The following is a 24,598-nucleotide window of genomic DNA, read 5'->3' on the forward strand; positions in this document are numbered from 1 at the left end:
GAAACTTGGGTCAAATGATCACTTCATCAAGAACTCATGAGTCAGCCATGTCAACTCAAGGTCAAGGTCACAACTGAAGGTCAAAGGTTTCAGCTCTGTATCTCCTAAACCCCTTGAAGGATTTTCATGAAACTTGGGTCAAATGATCACCTCATCAAGACGTTGTGCAGAATTCATGAGTCAGCCATGTCAGTTCAAGGTCAAGGTCACAGCTAAAATCAAAGGTTTAACCTTTCACTATCCATAGCAGTGGCAGGGGATTTAGCTGTCTTTCAGGCTGCCTTGGTTATAATAGTGTCACATGTAAGCGATACTTCTAAAAAGCTGAGATGTGTCACAAGAAGTGTAATCGATACTAGTAATGCTTATTTTAGCTTAACACAATGGCGCTAGTTTGAATCTTTCACGTACTTTGTCTTGAAAAAAAGTGTCTACAGAAAAAAAAACATGTGGATCTTCTTGTGCGTCTGTACTGGTATAAAGTGACATTGAGACTTCTGGCAAATATAAGAAACACGCTGTGTTTAACTAAGAGCGACGTTCAAGTTTTGAAAAATAAAATTAAATCTTTGACATAGTCTACTTGCTTGTTTGCTTACTTGGGGATTGCGAGGTGCGTAAAGTTGGCAGCGGGATAGACATTAGACATTCAGATAGACATTCGAAACGAATGCAGATCTGATAGACATTAGACATTCAGATAGACATTCGAAACGAATGCAGACCTGATAGACATTAGACATTCGGATAGACATTCGAAACGAATGCAGATCTGATAGACATTAGACATTCAGATAGACATTCAAAACGAATGTAGATCTGATAGACATTAGACATTCGGATAGACATTCGAAACGAATGCAGATCTGATAGACATTAGACATTCAGATAGACATTCAAAACGAATGCAGATCTGATAGACATTAGACATTCGGATAGACATTCGAAAAAATAAAGTTGAATGCAGATCTGATAGACATTCGACATTCGGATATACATTCGAAAAAATCAAGTCGAATGCAGATCTGATAGACATTAGACATTCGGATATACATTCGGAAAAATGAAGTCGAATGCAGATCTGATAGACATTAGACATTCGGATAGACATTCGAAAAAACGAGGACGAATGCAGATCTGATAGACATTAGACATTCGCATAGACATTCGAAAAAAATCAAGTCGAATGCAGATCTGATAGACATTAGACATTCGGATATACATTCGGAAAAATGAAGTCGAATGCAGATCTGATAGACATTAGACATTCGGATAGACATTCGAAAAAACGAGGACGAATGCAGATCTGATAGACATTAGACATTCGGATAGACATTCGAAAAAATCAAGTCGAATGCAGATCTGATAGACATTAGACATTCACATAGACATTCGAAAAAATCAAGTCGAATGCAGATCTGATAGACATTAGACATTCGCATAGACATTCGAAAAAATCAAGTGGAATGCAGATCTGATAGGCATTTGACATTCGGATATACATTCGAAAAAACTAGGACGAATGCAGATCTGATAGACATTAGACATTCGCATAGACATTCGAAAAAATCAAGTCGAATGCAGATCTGATAGACATTAGACATTCGGATAGACATTCGAAAAAACGAGGACGAATGCAGATCTGATAGACATTAGACATTCGGATATACATTCGAAAAAATCAAGTCAAATGCAGATCTGATATACATTAGACATTTGGATAGACATTTGAAAAAATCAAGACGAATGCAGATCTGATAGACATTAGACATTCGGATAGACATTCGAAAAAATCGAGTCGAATGAATATCTGATAGACATTAGACATTCGGATATACATTCGAAAAAATCAAGTCGAATGCAGATCTGATAGACATTAGACATTCGGATATACATTCGGAAAAATGAAGTCGAATGCAGATCTGATAGACATTAGACATTCGGATAGACATTCGAAAAAACGAGGACGAATGCAGATCTGATAGACATTAGACATTCGCATAGACATTCGAAAAAAATCAAGTCGAATGCAGATCTGATAGACATTAGACATTCGGATATACATTCGGAAAAATGAAGTCGAATGCAGATCTGATAGACATTAGACATTCGGATAGACATTCGAAAAAACAAGGACGAATGCAGATCTGATAGACATTAGACATTCGGATAGACATTCGAAAAAAATCAAGTCGAATGCAGATCTGATAGACATTAGACATTCACATAGACATTCGAAAAAAATCAAGTCGAATGCAGATCTGATAGACATTAGACATTCGCATAGACATTCGAAAAAATCAAGTCGAATGCAGATCTGATAGGCATTTGACATTCGGATATACATTCGAAAAAACTAGGACGAATGCAGATCTGATAGACATTAGACATTCGCATAGACATTCGAAAATATCAAGTCGAATGCAGATCTGATAGACATTAGACATTCGGATAGACATTCGAAAAAACGAGGACGAATGCAGATCTGATAGACATTAGACATTCGGATATACATTCGAAAAAATCAAGTCAAATGCAGATCTGATATACATTAGACATTTGGATAGACATTTGAAAAAATCAAGACGAATGCAGATCTGATAGACATTAGACATTCGGATAGACATTCGAAAAAATCGAGTCGAATGCATATCTGACAGACATTAGACATTCGGATAGACATTCGAAATTTTCAAGTCGAACGGATATCTGAAAGACGTTAGACATTCGGATAGACTTTCGAAAGATTCATGTCGAATGCATATCTGATAGACTTTAGACATTCGGATAAAACAGGCGATAGTATTTATTACCAAGACAATCACGCGCGCACATAATGTCTTGCTATTTTAGTGATATGCGCGAACTTCTCGTGCTTATATTTTATTGTGTAGTTAATTCATTTATTTTAAAAATGTCGTTAAGAGTTGACGTATGATATCGTCAAGTACATAGTTCCTAGAAAGTCAACGTATTGAAATAATGAAGAAATATCTAGTACGCAACAAAAGCGCACAAACAATGGTGTTGGCCTTGAAAACTGCAAATATAGATCCCTGTTCTAATGTACATGTTTCTATGGTAGAAATTTATAATAAACTATAACTGTCTACGGGCCATACGGAAAACATTTTGCTAATCACAAATAATGCCATGCTGTTTTCCCAACAAAGCTGGTTTAGAATATAAAAGGTAATTGTGTGTGCGCGCGCGGGTGTTTAGCGCCTTCAACATTTTTCTGTCATAAAGGACTGTGTCGACTCGTAGCTTAAAACACAATAGCCAGTTTTTAAGTGCTGCCTCACTGGAATAATAGGCAGCAGACACGTGAGGTGATACCCCATTCAGTTATACCTGCACCGGGATGACCACCGCAAGCGGGGAATATACTAGTACCATTTTTCTCGTCTTTGTAATATGACGCGACACCGTTTTAAATTAATCTTTGCATTTAATTTTATTACATTATTAAAGTTCTTAATGTAAAGCAGAGTGCCGTGTCAGTTGTCCCTTAGATTTTTTGTGCATGTCAGGAGGGGAGCTTTATAGATGATTTTGTAACAAGGGAGTGAACCCAAGACCATAAGGCTACCAAAAATATATATCACATTCCACTGAATATGATGCTACCATATAATACCACTCTAGCTCAAGGGACTTCTACTATCCAACATCGATAATATATGGATATGATTAATAAAGAACGGGACATGTCCAGTGATGAAAAAGAAATCATTCAGCATGTTTCAGAATCTTGACGTTTGCTTTATTGTTTCCATGGCTTTTACAGTAAATGTCTTTTCTTCAGATGACTAAAAAGTCACATTCATGTACTGTATGTGTCTCTGGATTAGGTACAATAGCAGCGCTGTTAGTGTTAAATAAAGAATTCAAAATGTAATTTCATACTTCCTAATGTCAGTTTTCTTGTTTCTTTAGGTTGAATACCACTAAATAATGCTGATCTTTATTTCATATCACATAATAATGATATTTCAACATTGTCTAGAATAACAGAATATTAGAGACTTATATTACAATAAAGAAACTATATCCCTACTATGGAAACAGAAAAAGAAAATGCGTTAGCTTTTGTGTTCATTCATGCAACACTCTGAATTTACAACTGTTCACTTCTGTCAATGTCTCTTTTCGGGACATAAAATTCTTAATTTATGCATTTGTGATTCTCATGTTCACATGCTTCCTTCACATCCCCGTTTGCCTTGTTACATGACCGTTTGTGTATCTAATGTTTACCTGTTCCCCATGCTGAATTTTTTCATTTTAATGGTATGATTTCGTCTACACTAGCCCGTGACATTATTATGCTTCAGTCATGCTTTAGTGTGACATGCATCACTCGGTGAATTAGCTACAGTCCTTCCCCATGTGTTTATGCTCTCTATGTGCTGACGAAATGGACAGAAGTGGCTCTTGAACGGGTTGAATGAGCTTACACGTACGCATGAACATCTTACAAAGTTTAAAACACACACAATCTCCCTTGTCACTTTGCAGAATGCAGCAAAGCACTTAGCATTATGAGGTTACCATAAAGTACATCTCTCATTATGATACCAGAGGACGCTTTTATCTTCGTGCTCGGAAGCTGCCTCTAAACCTCGGAAAAAAGTTGGCTATTTGTACGGCGACTGGACCTAACCTGTCTGATTTGTCTAGGCGTCTGGTATTCAAGTTCGAAAAGGCTGCATTGAAAAGCTATAACATTCATCGACTATTTGACAGGCAGCTAAATTTATACTCCATTGAAAATCTCTCTTATGATAATTAATTATGTTATATAGGAGTATAGAACTTTAAAAGTTTCGGTGCTGCGGGTGATACAGCGTTGGTCGAGAAGCCTTTAAGTTGTAATTTCAAACCCAGCTAGCGGTAGTTTTTATATATTTCTTTTTTGTTTTGGATTTATTTTTAGTTTTAAAACATGATTTATGTTGGTTTGCTGAAAAATTGTATTCATTTTATTCAGTTGTACAGAAAATGATCATTAAAATGAAAAACCAAGTGAACTTTTGATTTTTACTTAAATGGGTTCTACGTAGCTTAAATATATTTCCAACCACAATTTTATTAAAAAAATGGTATTCTTGTCAAATGTTTTAAACGAACAATGTTGTTAAAAACAGTACCAACAGAGAGTTTAAGCTACATTATAAGGTATATACGTAACATGTAAGCATATTATATATTGCCCCGATTTGATGATTTTTGGAACTGATGTATCTTGAATATTAACGGGCTATATATGTAATTTTGCGGTCTGAAATTAACTCGTTCAATGCGAATGTTTGTGCTAAAATATATTTCTTAAACATTTAATTATTCAGCCCACCCCGAAACACACAAACGCACACGCAAATACACATTTGGTTATGTCTTTTAAAAAAAAAAAAACACTCGGACTCAGATCATAAACTTCCTGAGGAAGTAACCATTTCACATATACATACCCCGAACCGGAACCGGAAATTACAATGCATTATTATCAATATACGTATGGGTAGCAGATGCCAGTTTTGGGACTTTTCGCAAGCCGGCCGGAGACCGTCTTCCTTCGATTAAGCAGAAATCAACTAAACAATGTGATTTGAAAGACATAAAGCATATAGTTATCATGTATTTGTATGCTTTCTTAAAATCCAATAGAAATATTTGCCATTTATAAGACTCTGTAGTCCATAAGTAGCTAATAGTGAAACATGGGTTCGCGAAAAGATGGACAAATTTTCCAAAATATTGCCATATTTGGCCTTGTGGCAAAAAGTTAGGGGAAAAGCAGGAGTCCAACAATGCACAATGCCTTGAACACAAACCTCTCCTGTACCTATTCTGCATAACAAAAGTATCTGTCAACCGATTACTTTTTTCAGTACTCCTTCTTGAATTAGGCCTCTGTTGTTTTGACATTTGCACATAGAGCCAGCAATCAACATTCATAGTTTCGAATCTGACCAACTTCAGGACACTAATTCCGTTCAGGTCGGCTGAATACTTGTCAGAAGTTTTTTAAATGTCCATTTCACAGCACCAAAGCACAAAATCCGCATTGAATATCATTTTGAATGAAAACATGCAGGACCTTCAGTTTTGACACTTCTTTGTTTTAAGATATTGACCTTGCTAATTCGCATCTAAGGCTGGAAACTACCAACTGCTACCATGGTAAACCAAAACCGAACCGAAAACATGCACGAATTTAAATTATAGTTCTATTACCAAAGTCGGGCCGAAAATGTAAAACAGTTATTTTTTCTCCCACAAGTTAGTTTATTTTGCTTCCCGAATGGCAAAGCATACAGGCACCACTTCGTCTGTCAGTCTGTCCTGCAATTCTTGTTCGGGACATTTCTCAGCAACCACAGACTGGCATTCGGAAAATTCTTATAGGATGTTTCGCTTCCAAGCTGTAATTACTTGATGGATTTGTTTCAAACTTTAATTATTTATTCCTCATCATCACCTACATCATGTGCCATAAGGGTCACAACTCTCACACCAATATTTCATGAATTATTCCCCCTTCTTACTTAGAATTTCCGGTTAAAGTTTTGGTGCACTTTCACTCTATCCCAGTTATTGATATATGGATTTCATTCAAATTTAAAATAGTTGTTCCACACCACCACCCACATCATATGACAAAAGGTCCATAATTCTGGCACCAATTTTTCATTAATTCTGCCACTTTTTTTACTTGAAATTTCAGGTTTAAGTTTCGGTGCACTTTCACTCTATCTCTGCTATATATTAATAAATGGATTTGACTCAAACTTATATAATTTTTCGACATTATCATTTACATCATATGGCACACGGTCCATAACTCTTGCACCATTTTTCATGAATTATGCTCCCTTTTCAATTAGAATTTGAGGTTTATTTTGATTCGTTTTCACTATATCTCAGTTATTACTAAATGGATGTGATTCAAACTTAAAGTAGTTAAGTTGTTCCACATCATCTCCAATATCATATGACAAAAGGTTCATTACTCTTGCGTCATTATTTCATGAATTATTCTCCCTTTTCACTTAGAATTATAGTCAATTAATGTTTTGATACACTTTATCTTTATCTCTCTTACCACTTTTGACACAGACTCAAGCTATTGGCCAATATTTTCATCCACATTGGAGTCAATAAACACTCCAGTGACAGCTCCAGCCTCCACAAATGTGCCCAGTTTTACTATCCAGCATCAAAGTAGTCTCCTGTGACAGCTCTTGTTGTACATGTTACAGACTAAACAATTAATCGCTAAAGGTTATTTCTTAAGTTGAAACGCAGTTTTCGGTTTATGAGTTTCTAAATCCTTTATCTGAGTTTCGAGATTTTCGCAGGTGAAAAGATCAATTACCAGATTTTTGCAAAACCTTCCAATCGCTAGCTGCGGTGGTCTAAAAGATAAGGCACCTGCCCCGCAATTGGGAGTTAAAAGTTCGAGCCAAGTCAGACGCGGGACTTGTCACTAGTTAAATAATGGCTACTGATTGCCTACCTGCCTTGTGCCTGTCATTAGAAAACAGGAATAGGAAGTAATGCTGTTCAATGTATGTAGGTGTCTCATAAGCCAGCTTGGCTGGCCCTTTCAGTAGTGGCGTCGCCATAATAAATAAACATTTAATTGTTTTCTAACTTGATCATAGTTTCACATCTCAGTGGCTATTGATTAAGTCTGATATTTTCAGACAACATTTCTCAGAAAGCTTAATAAGAATATTCAATAAAATCCGCAAAAAAATAAATGATAAGGTTTTCATCCAACAGCGCCGTTGCAGTCTTCTTTTACCCCACACAAATGAAAGCAAAACAAACAAACTGAATAAACTACAGGAAACTTCGGCATGACTGCTTGACATTATCTTGACATCTCGGACGAAAGCGACCTCAATGAATTTTTTTTTCATTTCATTTTTTATGTTTTCCTCTTAATTCTGAGATTTTAGCAGTACTAACAATAACACCAAAAGTAGGTAACAACTTCCATTTTTGAAAAAAACTGTATGCATGACTTAGATTGTGATCGTGATCGTGGTCATAGTGGTACGCGTGGAATGAATAAACAGCGCCGTTGTTATAGGCAGGGTGGAAGTAATAGGTTGGGTGTGAATAATGGGCAGGCTGATTACCATGGAAGGGGTGCATTTGATAGACAGGGCGAGTTTGATAGACAGGGCGGGAGTAATACTAGTACTTCTAGAAGATATCGTTCTAGGGAACGTAGTGGACGAGAGTCGTATCGTTCACACTCAGGGGAGTTTAGAACTGGTGGTAGAACAGAGTCCAGAGATGAAAGGCACAGTCAGCGAGATTACCGTCACAGAGATAATAGAAGACGGGGTTACCAGCATTATGGCAGAGACTTAGATAATTACAACTAGGTTAAAATTGGTTGTTGGAATGTAAATGGTTGGAACGTAAATGACTCCTCGGATATAAATGACAAATAAAGTTTCATTATCGAACTCAGCTGAGACTCAAAATGTTTTGAAAACAGAAATCCAGGTGTTCAATCTTGGCGTGACCTCCATCCGAAAAACGAGCCTGTCTTGATACTTTTCAAACTCTGATAATACGAAGCGGCTAATCCTTTTTATTTACAGAACTAATTAAGAAAGATATTTTCGTAAAACTATGGTAATGTATTGGAGCTCGTTCTGACGGGGATGAAAGATACATGTATGAGAACATAGTGTATGTTTAGATAAAGTGTTGAACTAGATCATTCAAAATATTTAATTAATGATGCATTCGGCTTGATTGTTTCGCATGTCTAATATCTCTCAGATATGCATTCGCTCAGATTTTTTCGAATGTCTGTCCGAATGTCTAATGTTTATGAGACAGGCATTCGCTTTCAATTTTTGGAATGTCTATCCGAATATCTAATGTCTATAAGATCTGCATTCCTTTCGATTTTTTCGAATGTCTATCCGAATGTCTAATGTCTATTAGATCTGCATTCGACTTGATTTTTTCGAATGTCTATGCGAATGTCTAATATCTATCAGATATGCATTCGACCTCATTTTTTCGAATGTCTATGCGAATGTCTAATGTCTATCAGATCTGCATTCGTCCTCGTTTATTCGAATGTGTATCCGAATGTCTAATGTCTATCAGATCTGCATTCGACTTGATATTTTCGAATGTCTATGCGAATGTCTAATGTCTATCAGATCTCCATTCGACTTGATTTTTTCGAATGTCTATCCGAATGTCTAATGTCTATCAGATCTGCATTCGATTTGATTTTTTCGAATGTCTATCCGAATGTCTAATGTCTATCAGATCTGCATTCGACTTGATTTTTTTCGAATGTCTATCCGAATGTCTAATGTCTATCAGATCTGCATTCGACTTGATATTTTTGAATGTCTTTGCGAATGTCTAATGTCTATCAGATGTACGTTCGACTTGATCTTTTTCGAATGTCTATGCGAATGTCTATCAGATATGCATTCGGCCTCAGTTTTTCGAATGTCTATGCGAATGTATAATGTCTATCAGATCTGCATTCGACTTGATTTTTTCGAATGTCTATCCGAATGTCTAATGTCTATCAGATCTGCATTCGACCTCATTTTTTCGAATGTCTTTCCGAATGTCTAATTTCTATCTGATATGCATTCGGCCTCAGTTTTTCGAATGTCTATCCGAATGTCTAATGTCTATCAGATCTGCATTCGACCTCATTTTTTCGAATGTCTATGCGAATGTCTAATGTCTATCAGATCTGCATTCGTCCTCGTTTGTTCGAATGTGTATCCGAATGTCTAATGTCTATCACATCTGCATTCGACTTGATTTTTTCGAATGTCTATGCGAATGTCTAATGTCTATCAGATCTGCATTCGACTTGATTTTGTCGTATGTATATCCGAATGTCTAATGTCTAACAGATCTGCATTCGATTTGATTTTTTCGAATGTCTATCCGAATGTCTAATGTCTTTCAGATATGCATTCGGCCTCAGTTTTTCAATGTCTATCCGAATGTCTAATGTCTATCAGATCTGCATTCGACTTGATTTTTTCGAATGTCTATCCGAATGTCTAATGTCTATCAGATCTGCATTCGATTTGATTTTTTCGAATGTCTACCCGAATGTCTAATGTCTATCAGATCTGCATTCGACTTGATTTTTTCGAATGTCTATGCGAATGTCTAATGTCTATCAGATCTGCATTCTTCCTCGTTTTTTCGAATGTCTATCCGAATGTCTAATGTCTATCAGATCTGCATTCGACTTGATATTTTTGAATGTCTTTGCGAATGTCTAATGTCTATCAGATCTGCATTCGTCCTCGTTTTTTCGAATGTCTATGCGAATGTATAATGTCTATCAGATCTGCATTCGACTTGATGTTTTCGAATGTCTACGCGAATGTCTAATGTCTATCAGATCTGCATTCGACCTCATTTTTTCGAATGTCTATCCGAATGTCTAATGTCTATCAGATATGCATTCGGCCTCAGTTTTTCGAATGTCTATCCGAATGTCTAATGTCTATTAGATCTGCATTCGACTTGATTTTATCGAATGTCTATGCGAATGTCTAACATCTATCAGATATGCATTCGACCTCATTTTTTCGAATGTCTATGCGAATGTCTAATGTCTATCAGATCTGCATTCGTCCTCGTTTATTCGAATGTGTATCCGAATGTCTAATGTCTATCAGATCTGCATTCGACTTGATTTTTTCGAATGTCTATGCGAATGTCTAATGTCTATCAGATCTCCATTCGACTTGATTTTTTCGAATGTATATCCGAATGTCTAATGTCTATCAGATCTGCATTCGATTTGATTTTTTCGAATGTCTATCCGAATGTCTAATGTCTATCAGATCTGCATTCGACTTGATTTTTTTCGAATGTCTATCCGAATGTCTAATGTCTATCAGATCTGCATTCGACTTGATATTTTTGAATGTCTTTGCGAATGTCTAATGTCTATCAGATGTACGTTCGACTTGATCTTTTTCGAATGTCTATGCGAATGTCTATCAGATATGCATTCGGCCTCAGTTTTTCGAATGTCTATCCGAATGTCTAATGTCTATCAGATCTGCATTCGACTTGATTTTTTCGAATGTCTATCCGAATGTCTAATGTCTATCAGATCTGCATTCGATTTGATTTTTTCGAATGTCTATCCGAATGTCTAATGTCTATCAGATCTGCATTCGACTTGATATTTTTGAATGTCTTTGCGAATGTCTAATGTCTATCAGATGTACTTTCGACTTGATCTTTTTCGAATGTCTATGCGAATGTCTATCAGATATGCATTCGGCCTCAGTTTTTCGAATGTCTATCCGAATGTCTAATGTATATCAGATCTGCATTTGACTTGATTTTTTCGAATGTCTATGCGACTGTGTAATGTCTATCAGATCTGCATTCGACTTAGTTTTTTCGATTGTATATCCGAATGTCTAATGTCTATCAGATCTGCATTCGACCTCATTTTTTCGAATGTCTATGCGAATGTCTAACGTCTATCAGATCTGCATTCGTCCTCGTTTTTTTCGAATGTCTATGCGAATGTATAATGTCTGTCAGATCTGCATTCGACTTGATGTTTTCGAATGTCTACGCGAATGTCTAATGTCTATCAGATCTGCATTCGACCTCATTTTTTCGAATGTCTTTCCGAATGTCTAATTTCTATCTGATATGCATTCGGCCTCAGTTTTTCGAATGTCTATCCGAATGTCTAATGTCTATCAGATCTGCATTCGACTTGATTTTTTCGAATGTCTATGCGAATGTCTAATGTCTATCAGATCTGCATTCGACCTCATTTTTTCGAATGTCTATGCGAATGTCTAATGTCTATCAGATCTGCATTCGTCCTCGTTTGTTCGAATGTGTATCCGAATGTCTAATGTCTATCACATCTGCATTCGACTTGATTTTTTCGAATGTCTATGCGAATGTCTAATGTCTATCAGATCTGCATTCGACTTGATTTTTTCGTATGTATATCCGAATGTCTAATTTCTAACAGATCTGCATTCGATTTGATTTTTTCGAATGTCTATCCGAATGTCTAATGTCTATCAGATCTGCATTCGACTTGATTTTTTTCGAATGTATATCCGAATGTCTAATGTCTATCAGATCTGCATTCGACTTGATATTTTTGAATGTCTTTGCGAATGTCTAATGTCTATCAGATGTACTTTCGACTTGATCTTTTTCGAATGTCTATGCGAATGTCTTTCAGATATGCATTCGGCCTCAGTTTTTCAATGTCTATCCGAATGTCTAATGTCTATCAGATCTGCATTCGACTTGATTTTTTCGAATGTCTATCCGAATGTCTAATGTCTATCAGATCTGCATTCGATTTGATTTTTTCGAATGTCTATCCGAATGTCTAATGTCTATCAGATCTGCATTCGACTTGATTTTTTCGAATGTCTATGCGAATGTCTAATGTCTATCAGATCTGCATTCGTCCTCGTTTTTTCGAATGTCTATCCGAATGTCTAATGTCTATCAGATCTGCATTCGACTTGATTTTTTCGAATGTATATCCGAATGTCTAATGTCTATCAGATCTGCATTCGACTTGATTTTTTCGAATGTCTATCCGAATGTCTAATGTATATCAGATCTGCATTCGATTTGATTTTTTCGAATGTCTATCCGAATGTCTAATGTCTATCAGATCTACATTCGTTTCGAATGTCTATCCGAATGTCTAATGTCTATCCCACTGCCAACTTCACGGACCTGGGATTGCGCCGTTTTTCAACATAACAAACATACTACCCAGTGATCGTACTGTACTGCGTATTAAGCGAAGTGGGCGAACTTTGACAAAGTCTATTGATTTGATTATGATGGTTACCAATTCTACCAATTCAATTCATCCTTTATCTCATATTGACAAAAAATATTCAGACCTCACTTTCAGCACTTTAGAGCATTTCAGTGATATGAAAACCATTTAAAGGTCATTTAATCTGTCTGTGAGGACATGCTTTTTTTTCAAAAATAGGAAAAAATGTTGGCATGTTATGATACATAATTTATTATAAAAAATATTCTGTTCTGAGAAACATCACCCTTTAAGAATGTCCCAATGAAAACAGCCGTTTAGCAATTACGTGTATGTAGAAATTTTTCGCAAAATGTAAATCTTATTCTAGGAAATTCACAATGAAAATGGTCTAGATTTTTGTTCCCAGTTCATTATGCAATACAACTAAAGCAAAAATATAACTTCTCAGCTCCTCATATCACTCATTATACTACATTTCATCCATAACATGGAACAACGTTTGTGACTACTTCACTGAGTAGTCACTTCCGGTTTGGTGTAATCCGTCTTAATGATAATAAAGTGAAAGCTTCCAACAGATACATGCGTCCTGGATTATACTGTGATAATCTGGTTAGTATTACGCTAAATGCTTTCTTGAGCACACTTTCAGCTTTCATAATATGTTTGAAATCAAATGTATGTTTAGGGGTTCCGTTAATTCACACATCGTAGAATCAACAAAATTATGTTACTCAAAATTCATTTAAAGTCTGTAGCTTTCAATTACGATAATTTCTAAAATTCAAGAAATTTACTGACAGTTTTAACCAACATCAACGAGGACCCTTTGAATCATATACCGATTTTTAAAACAAAATCTCCAAATACCCTTGCTCCGTTATGTATCCCAGTAGGATTTGTGTTCATTTTGAGTTCATATATTTTTTGGTTAATGAACAGCTGATATGCCGCGCTAAAAAAGAAAGAAAATGAAGTCAACGCGCATACATTTAGTCGGAGTGACCCCTGCTCGTGACCCTTGACTATAGAACGTTTGGCCTGTACGTTTACTTTATTTTCCTTTACTTCCAGCAAAAGTTGAAGATCGTCTGACGTCATTTTCAGTGTTGTCGCCTGGCGAGATTGTACAAAATCCAAAAGATATTGGCACTTGTTTGCGTTTTGTTTTAACATGAATTTAATGTAGAATGTTTCAGAAGAACAGTTACGTAAAAGTAAAAGAATAATGTGCACATTTAGCTAATTTGAATGATGACTAATTTATTTTGATGAAAACGGGATATGTTCAGAATAAGGACATAGATCCATGTCTTTACCAGATACTAAGGATTTTTAGGGATAATAAATGAGGATATACATCTTCGCGAATATAAATTCTATGAAACTGAAAACGTAAACAAAATACAAAATGTACTTTCTTTTAGCTCGCTCCTCTCGCAGGTCATTATTACATTATATCCACCTTTTGTAATACTCTAGGAACAAAATCATTTTACAGGAGGATGAATATACCTATGCACATGACATTTCCAGCTCGCTTCGCTCTAAGCCTTCATTGAGTATCACTTACAGAACAGGAAGGAACCGGCGTAAAAATGTTTAACATTTCATGTAAGACACTCCCCCGCCTTCTCACCTTTAAAAATATCTTTAAAGGTTCACCAACAAAATCCTGGATCAGCACATGATACTTATAAGACGTTCCGCTAACAGTGAAGACTTTATGACTGCAATTTAGACTTACATGTAACCTCTAAATGCTATATTTTAACAGATTGTGATCAAACTTTGCATAACTATATATATAAATCACAGAAAAGTTTCATAAGCATACATTCCTAGAAGCACAGTGTTGTGTATTTACTGTGTCTAATCTAAACTTAAAGATTGAAAGCGACTTCTAAAGATCTTTTAGTAAATCTAGCTAGTCGAAACGTTGTTCGAACGTGTGGCATACGCCCGTGATCTTACCGATTGACCTCGTTGTCCTCCATCTGAATGTTACAAACACTTCCAGGAACAGTTTTTTACGGAAGCATTTAATTGACTGAAGACATTTTCAGAGTGCATGTGTTAACCCTTACCATGCAGGGCACGATTGATTCTTCCTTTGTAACCAGTGTAGATCCATGCAGTCTGATCATGATCTGCACTGTTCTCTATTTAGTTATCTTTTGGGTAAGCAACCGCTTTTAACGACTTATGGTACTATCCAGTTTGGAAGGTAGACGAGTTCATTACGCAAATTTAGCATGGTCAGGTTTATGACCTTTAAGTGTGAGTGTTAATCGTATGTGCGTGTTTCAAGTCACATACATGTAAGTGATTAAAAAAAAAAGAAGAAAAAAAAAACACGTTCAAATGACTTGTAACATTCGATGTATGACTTAGTCACTTGAAAAACGTAGGAAAGACATTTAATTCATTTTTTTTCTGTCTCTAGCACAATTCCATAGATTTTGACACTTTGCAGACAGCGCTATTTATAGAACTACTGTTTATTTCATTAGACGCTGGCTGCAGCGTAAGTCAGTGTGTTGGTATAGTTTTAGATGAGAGAAAATATCAATAAAATATTAATTAAAACGGCATAAAAGAAATCAAAGGTATGTAGATCCTTTCAGATTCGTCTAATTCTTCGTTTTATGTCAGTATTAGGAAAATACAGGTTCTTGCTTTGGATAAATCCGTGTCGATAAAATGTCGGCTGCTTCAGAATAAATAGATAACAACTGAAACAACTGTTATTTTAACTTTTTGTATTTTCTTGATTATGGTTTTGGTTTACTCTGAATTATTTTAGCTCGATTGTGATAAAAAGCTTCGAGCTTATTTGAACCACTCTCGAATCCGCAGTGCTGGTGTCATAAGAGAGCACGTGGTGGGACTTGAGGCCACGACCCCTGGTACAATGTTCTGCATCCAACATGTGCCGAAGATACGGGAGGCATAATTTTAATAACTGTTCGTCCGCGTGTCCGTCCGTCATATTTTCTTTCGTACTTAACTCCAACAGCTATGACGTAGTTAAAGTGAAGCAACATGTATCTTGCAACACATCTTTTTTTCTTTTTCCATTCATTTGAAATGAAGTTATTTTATTTTATTTTTAAGTTAAGCCTACTTTTATTATTTCGACAGGCATTTACAAGGATATGTGTCAAACACAAATGACATCATACTTGTTGCATCATTTATATCCGTGGCTTTTTTGTTCTTTTGATCCGTGTGCAGGTTGAATGCTCTCTAACAATTTTATTACACACTTTCACTTCAGATGTATGAGAAGAATTTTCCAGCGTCAGTATAAATGAGCCATGCCATGAGAAAACCAACATAGTGGGTTTGCGACCAGCATGGATCCAGACCAGCCTGCGCATCTGCGCTGTCTGGTCAGGATCGATGCTGTTCGCTTTCAAAGCCTATTGTAATTAGAGAAACCGTTAGCGAGCAGCATGGATCCTGACCAGACTGCGCGGAAGCGCAGGCTGGTCTGGATCCAAGCTGGTCGCAAATCCACTATGATGGTTTTCTCATGGCATGGCTCAAATGGCTTGTTAGTCAATAATTAAAACTATTGTCCGAAGTACATTCAATATGTGTTTTATTAAATGATGTCAGAAAGTTAATTTTCAGTTTTAATTTTATACTTCTGACTTTTACAGCAAGTTTTTTTTTCAGTGGTGAGGGTCCAACTGTACCTTCACAGTGACAAATATTTGTCTTAATACACGATTTGATGTGTATTTTTGTGGATATTAGGCGTTTACCAGTAGAAGTAGAAGTTTTTGTTTAACAGGCTGAAAAAGAACAGTACCGACCAGCTATGGGGACCGGGGTCATAAAACCCCCTCCTACACACCCCGCCTTTTGAAATTTCTTAAAAACAGCGCTTCATTTCCTGCATTCTGGGCTATTTTAGGTGCATTTAAGAACACCTTTTCCCGTGCAGTTTCATATATAGTTTACCCCTTATTTTCACATTTGTATGCGCTCACTGTTAAATTTTGGAAAAATTATAAAATTAAATTTTCTTAGAGGTAAAGTTTCTTGTTTCTTAGAGATAACTAGCATCGATATAAATAACGTTGAGGTCGTATAAAGCAGAAGCCACATACACTTTGAATGATGTCTTAATGTTGCAGAGCCCGCCCACTTAGCTCAGCAGGGAGAGCGTTGGTCTTCGGATCGCGGGGTCGCGATCGAGTTCGATCCCCGGGTGGGGTGTATGTTCTCCGTGTCAATTTGACATTGTGTCTGAAATCATTCGTCCTTCACCTCTGATAATCCATGTGGGGAGTTTTGCAGTTACTTGTGGAGAACAGGTTTGTGCGCTGGTACAGAATCCAGGATCACTGGTTAGGTTACATTGTAACTGCCCGCCGTTACATGACTGAAATACTGAGAAAACAACGGGGTAAATCCAAAACAAACATAATGCTGACTTTTCGAAACATTTTCTTCTTCTCTTCTATCATTTTTATACGCCCGAAGGGACGTATTATGTTATGACGCTGGTGTCCGTCTGTCCGTCCGTCCGTCCGTCCGTCTGTCCGTTAGCAATTTCGTGTCCGCTCTGTAACTCTTGAACCCCTTGAAGGATTTCAAGGAAACTTTACACAAATGTTCACCACACCGAGACGATGTGCAGACCGCATGTTTTGGATGTCTCACTTCAAGGTCAAGGTCACACTTAGGAGTCAAAGGTCATATCACTTTGTTTCGTGTCCGCTCTGTAACTCTTGAACCCCTTGAAGGATTTCAAAGAAACTTGACACAAATGTTCACCACACCAAGTCGACGTGCAGAGCGCATGTACCGGATGACTTGCTTCAAGGTCAAGGTCACACTTAGGGGTCAAAAGTCATATCAGTTTGTTTCGTGTCCGCTCTGTAACTCTTGAACTGCTGGAAGGATTTCAAAGAAACTTGGCAGAAATGTTCACCACATTATAACGATGTGCAGAGCGCATGTTCTGGATGACTCGCTTCAAGGTCAAGGTCACACTTAAGGGTCAAAGGTCATATGTGACTTTGCTTTGTGTATATTGCTCTGCATTGCAGTGGTCTTGTTTTTATTTGGCAGATCTCTTTTTAGCCCACCATCATCAGATGGTGGGCTATTCAAATCACTCTGCGTCCGTGGTCCGTCGTCCTTCCGTCCGTCCGTCCGTCCGTCAGTCCGTCCGTCCTTCCGTCCGTTAACAATTTCTCGTTATCGCATCTCCTCAGAAACTACCTGGGGGATTTTAACCAAACTTTGTCAGAATGATGTATTGGTACCCTAGTTGTGTCCCCCTGAAAATCAGACTGGTCCAACAATTTTTTAGTGAGTTATGGCCCTTTGTTTTTTTCTATAATTTACATAGATTTATATAGGGAAAAACTTTGAAAATCTTCTTGTCCAAAACCACAGAGCCTAGGGCTTTGATATTTGGTATGAAGCATCATCTAGTGGTCCTCTACCAAGATGATTCAAATTATTTCCTTGGGGTCTAATATGGCCCCGCCCCGGGGGTCACATGGTTTATATAGACTTGTATAGGGAAAAACTTTGAAAAACCTCTTGTTCAAAACCACAGGGCCTAGGGCTTTGATATTTTGTATATGACATCATCTAGTGGTCTTCTACTAAGATTGTTCAAATTATCCCCCTAGGGTCAAATATGGCCCCGCCCCGGGTGTCACATGGTTTACATAGACTTATATAGGGAAAAACTTTGAAAATCTTCTTGTCCATACCACAAAGCCTAGGGCTTTGACATTTGTAATGTAGCATCATCTAGTGGTTCTCTACCAAGTTTGTTCAAATTATCCCCCTAGGGTCAAATATGGCCCCGCCCTGGGGGGTCACATGGTTCATATAGACTTATATAGGGAAAAGATTTTAAAATCTTGTCAATAACCTACAACATTCAAATTTGGACCACATGTATGGTTTTGAGTGGCAAGATGAACCTTGACATGAGTTGACCTTGATTTTGACCTAGTGACCTACTTTCACATTTCTGTAGCTACTGCCTTCAAATTTGGACCACATGCATAGTTTTGTGCACTGAAACAAACTTTGACCTTGACATTGACCTAGTGACCTACTTTCACATTTTTGAAGGTACAGGCTTCAAATTTGGACCACATGCATAGTTTCGTGTTCTGAAATGGAATTTGACCTTGATTTTGACCTACTGACCTACTTTAACATTTCTCAAGCTACAGCCTTCAAATTTGGACAACATGCATAGTTTTGTGTACCGAAACAAACTTTGACCTTTACATTGACCTAGTGACCTACTTTCACATTTTTGAAGGTACAGGCTTCAAATTTGGAACACATGCATAGTTCTGTGTTCCGAAATAAAATTTGACCTTGATTTTGACCTAGTGACCTACTTTCACATTTCTCGAGCTACAGCCTTAAAATTTGGACCACTTGCATAGTTTTGTGTACCGAAATGAACTTTGACCTTAAGATTGACCTAGTGACCTACTTTCACATTTCTGTAGCTACGGGCTTCAAATTTAGACCACATGCATAGGATTGTGTACCGAAACAAACTTTGACCTTGACATTGACCTAGTGACCTACTTTCACATTTTTGAAGGTACAGGCTTTAAATTTGGACCACATGCATAAATTTGTGTTCTGAAGTGTAATTTGACCTTGATTTTGACCTAGTGACCTACTTTCACATTTCGTCCTTGAAATTGAGCTAGTGACCTACTTTCACATTTCTCAAGCTACAGCTTTCGAATTTGGACCACATGCACACTGTTGTGTACGGAAATGAAATTTGACCTTGAGCTAGTCAGTAAGTCTTGAAATTTGGAACACTCAAAAATGGCACATTGGTGGGCGCCAAGATCACTCTGTGATCTCTTGTTTGTACTTACAATAATTTTTTTTAATTACTTCCCTTTTATGTTACTATAAATAGCTTATTTTGTAACTTTTTTATTATTGGCCGTAGGGAAAAACCGAGACCACTTTTCTGTGGTACAACATGGATGGTACCTCCAATTTTAAGGTGTATTTTTACATACCTATACCTGATAAGGATTTTTTTGTAGACTTTGATTTTTTTTTGTGGACTTAGATTTGTTTTTTTGAAGTTTTCCTTTCGTTGTTCCAGTCCTTTGGGGCTACAACAGTCAAGTTCTTAAAATTTTGCTCCAATCCTATGATGTAAGCCTTCGGGCGTATATTGCCCCGCATGGCGGCGCTCTTGTTAGAATATGGAAATGAATGGATTTCCGGTCAATAGTATACAACTATCTACCTTTTTACTGTCAGTAGTATGCACTTAGCTACCTCTGAAGCGGTCATTGGTTACAATTATACTGGCAAGGAAAATGATTTTTGACACTCTTGACCGAAACAAATTCAAACCAAATCAATTAAAGTTTGATTAAAATTGATCTTTTGTCAAGTTCTACGATATTCAGCAACGCCGTGCGTGATGTTACTTCATTTCAGTTGATCAATTTATTTTCGAGGCAAAACATTTTTAACTTTTAGGTAAATACTTAGAAACTTTATTGTCTGCAACCTGCATTTCTTCAATTTCTTCACGGAAGAAATATGGCATTACAATGAAAGAATGGACTATAACTTGTTTCTCATATAGATCCAGTGGGATAAATGGCCAGTAATTCATTTATAAATTAGGGGTCAATAGTCATTTAAGAACATAATAAGAAGTCAATCGCTAATTTTGTTAGGTCGCTTTCTTTCAGTATTAATCTAATCAGATTACATTATTCATAATGATAATATTATGCTGGCTTGAATTTTTGCACTGAAATGTTTGACATCTTTTTTTACTCTATTTCAGAGCTGAAAGACGATTTGGCTACCTTCTACAAAACAAGATACAGTACAATACCACTGTCACCGCTAGTCGAGGGACACGACACTCCCCTTGTAAATTTTTACATTTTGCCTGAAATGAATATCATTGAAAAGCAGGACAAAAAGCCAGCTGGGGAAGAGACTAAAACGCCTGTCAAATCGTTGTCGGACGTATTCCAGTCTGAAAACAGTTGTGAAATATATTTAACCGCTGATGCTGGATTTGGAAAAACTGCATTTTCAAAATATCTGGCTGTCACATGGTGCCAGGCTCATCGTCCCGAAATGAAATACAAAAAGTACTTCTCAGAAGATTCGATAACTGCCATGCGTGATTTTGAGTTTTTGTTTCTTGTGTTATTACGGGATTCTTCTGATGATTGCAGTATTGATGATTTGATAATGAATCAAATTATACAAAATTTGTCACAGTCTTCAAAAATGACATTAGATTCTATACAGCGTATTTTGCACCGGGAAAGATCTTTAATTATTTTGGATGCTTTAGATGAATGGGTCCATCCTGAAAAGAAATGTACAAAAATGCCAAAAATAATCCCTCATCGTAATGCTCGTGAAAAATGTGTAATCCTTACAACAACAAGACCTTGGAAATTAGGTGTGTTAAATCTTAAAAATAGTGAAATAGATAAGAAAGTGGAACTAGTAAAACTAACCTCCGAGTCAGCACAGACATTAGAGGAAAGAGCGATTTCAAAAATAAAGAATCTCGATGTTGCTGAAGCAAAAATCCTGGCCAAACAATTAAATAAAAAAATCAAAGAAAATAAACTCGAGGAAATGGAATCCGTCCCCCTTCTTTCGATGTATCTCATTAGTTTATGGTGTGAAGGTATTCCACTAGGACAGTCAAAGTGTGGACTATATGCAAGCATTATTGAACTCCTGCTGTCAAGAACTTTAAGCAAACATCCGGAAATGGAACCAACGGGCGAACCCTCCCAGAGTGATATCCCACAATGTTTCAGTGAACATGAACATTGTAATCAGTACTGCACGTATCTGAAAGCTTTAGGTAAATTGGCATTTGAAACTTTATTCAGTGAAACAAAGGAGAACACTCTTGTATTTTACAAGTCAGTGGCAGAGAAGTATCTCTCACCAGATGATTTGAAATTAAGTCTAAACTCGGGAATATTAACACAAAGTACAGAAAAGACACTACTCAAACAAATTTCTAAAGTTTCGTTTTCGCACAAAACCACACAAGAATTTTTTTGTGCATTGTACATTAGTTGTCAAAATGAAAATGATGTCAAAAACATTGTTCTAAACAAATGCAAAAGTTTGCAAAGTATTCTTGACATGTCGACAGTGCTTGTTTTCATCAGCGGAATGGTGAATGCAGAAATCATTTCTTCAGTATCACAGGAATTTCTTTCTGTTATCAGCGAAGATAAGATAACGAGCGAATACAGATCCACGACTGATTACAACCCTTTCGAGAAGCACCCTTTGAAAGACATACAAGACATGTACATTTCTTGTATGAAAGAAAACACGAGCGATAAGGAACTCAAACTTTTCTGCCAAGATTTTTTCTTTAGTTATGATTGTAAAGAAGAAAAATACTTTTCATATTTAGCACAGCTCGCGGTACAAAATAAAAACAACATGGCGTCAATAAATATCAACACATTCCGTGGTCGTAGTTTACGTGAAATTATTGATTGTTGTGAATTGCACGAACTGTTCCAGATCAATAAAATATACTACTGGGGTAAAGAAGAAAACGCACAGCTTCCTGTACTGTTGGACAAGTCGCCGAAATGTGTCACTGTTATATCGCCTCCTCTATCTCGTGGTTCTTGGAGCCGTGAAATGTTGGAAACATTACAGAATAATTCTCTGTTACAAGCAATTTATATCTTGGGTTTCAAGATGAGCCACGATGTACTGAATGACTTTCTGAATTATATTATAAACAGAAAAACAATGACGGAGATTAGATTGTGGTGCTTAGACTGTACCGAGCACAAGCGTTCGTGTACTTTCAGTTTAGATTTTAGTCAGCATTCAGATCTAAGGAAGTTAGAATTGCGCGAGATACCTGAAGTGTCACAATTGAAAGTTAATAGTCAAGTGAAACACGTGGAGTTGGGGAGTATCAATCTAGGTGAAAGGTCGCTGCCTCCTGAAATGGCGAATATTGAAAGTGTTTATTTGGGGAATGTAAACATGTCTGCTTCAACATTGCGTGATCTCGTTAAGGTAGTGGAGAAACTTTCACACAAAGTCACAGTAACAATATGGAGGTGTAAGATAGAACCGGAAACAGAGTTTGAACACGTTAAACAATATATACACTCATCTCAGAATTTCCGAGTTACGAAGGATGAATGGTGGTGGGGGTTTGTGTTTGAAACAAAAGTTGCAAGTTAAGTTACTAAATAAACTCAGACAGATAGTGTAAATATTTTGTAAACATTCCATTTAAATATGTTACACATATTGGACACATGACATATGGCATATATTTGTGTATATAAATACACGCGTGTTAAAATAGATATCGACAAAAATTCTTGGAAGTGGAGGTAAAAATGGATGTTCCTATATAAAAGGATTTATACACAAGTAAGTCATTTTATTTGCTTTTATTTATTAGATCTATATTCTAAAATTAATTTAATATTGTAACGGTTTTATAGAATTGAGCCCCGTCATGTAAAAAGGGGCCATCTTTGTGAAAAATGTTTCTTTTAGAACAGAATTCCTTCACCGAGCTATGCCATCAAATTGACCATAGTTATTATTTTACATCTTGAGAAATGGAGTATATTTAAAGTTTTGTAAGCCCCCAACCCACTCCACTCCCGCACCATACCGAGCCTGCATCTACTAGTCGGACCGTCCGTCCGTCTGTCTGTCCGTCCGTCCGTCTGTCTGTCCGTCCCTTTCCTATTGAGAACAAAGGAAAACTACACGCTTTTTACCATGGATAACTAAAAACACTTTGGTCAACAGACGTCAGACTTCATAGGATGATTGTCTATGGTCAGTTAATGACCCCCGTCATTTCAAGGGTCAAAAGGTCAAAGGTCAAGGTCACAGTGACCTGGAGACTGAAGACTGTTTTAGATCGATAACTGAAAAATATTTTGGCCTACAGAAGTCAGACTTAATAGGAGGATTGCTTGTGGTCAGTAAATAACCCCTATTGTATTAAAGGTCAATAGGTCAAAGGTCAAGGTCACAGTGACCTTAAGACTAAACATGGTTTCCCATTGATAACTTACCCGATGTTTACAAAACATTCTTAGTCTCAGTTGAGTCTGAAAAAAGATTTTAACGTAAATGCGTCAAACTTCCAAGGATAGTTGCTTGTGGTCAGAAGATGACCCCTGTTGTTTTACTGGTCAATAGGTCAAAGGTCAAGGTCGCAGTTACCCATAGACTGAAAAAAGTATCATGATTAATAGCCGAAAAAGATTTTAACCTACATGCACCAAACTTTACAGGATGATTGCCTGTGGTCAGAAGATGACCCCTGTAGTTTTAAGATCAGTAGGTCAAAGGTCAAGGTCACAGTCATCTTGAAACTGAGAACGTATCCTGGCTAATAACTGAAAAAGAATTCAATATTCATGCGCCAAACTTTGTAGGATGTTGCCTATGGTCAAAAGATATCCCCTGTAGTTTTAAGGGCTGATAGGTCAAAGGTCACGGTCATCTTGAGACGGAAAACGTATCCTGATTAATAACTGAAAAAGATGTTAACCTACATGCGACAAACTTTATAGAATGAGTGCCTGTGGTCAGATGATGACCCCTGTGGTTTTATAGGTCAATAGGTCAAAGGTCAAGGTCGCAGTGACCTTAAGACTGAAAACATATCCTGATTAATAACTGAAAAAGATTTTAACCTACATGCTACAAACTTTATAGAATGATTGCCTG

General features: G+C 36.9%; 1 protein-coding gene across 1 annotated transcript in view; it reads left to right on the plus strand.

Moving 5' to 3' along the window:
* LOC123540073 (uncharacterized) overlaps positions 1-24,598 on the plus strand; it is a 417,984-nt gene that overhangs the window by 33,763 nt on the left and 359,623 nt on the right. Inside the window, exon 2 of the mRNA XM_053526100.1 lies at positions 20,661-23,275. Within this exon, the coding sequence (XP_053382075.1) occupies positions 20,774-23,080 (2,307 nt within the window). The 5' untranslated portion in view covers positions 20,661-20,773 and the 3' untranslated portion in view covers positions 23,081-23,275. The remainder of the gene's footprint in view (positions 1-20,660; positions 23,276-24,598) is intronic.

This window comes from Mercenaria mercenaria, chromosome 16, assembly GCF_021730395.1.
Source record: "Mercenaria mercenaria strain notata chromosome 16, MADL_Memer_1, whole genome shotgun sequence".
Lineage (NCBI taxonomy): Eukaryota > Metazoa > Mollusca > Bivalvia > Venerida > Veneridae > Mercenaria > Mercenaria mercenaria.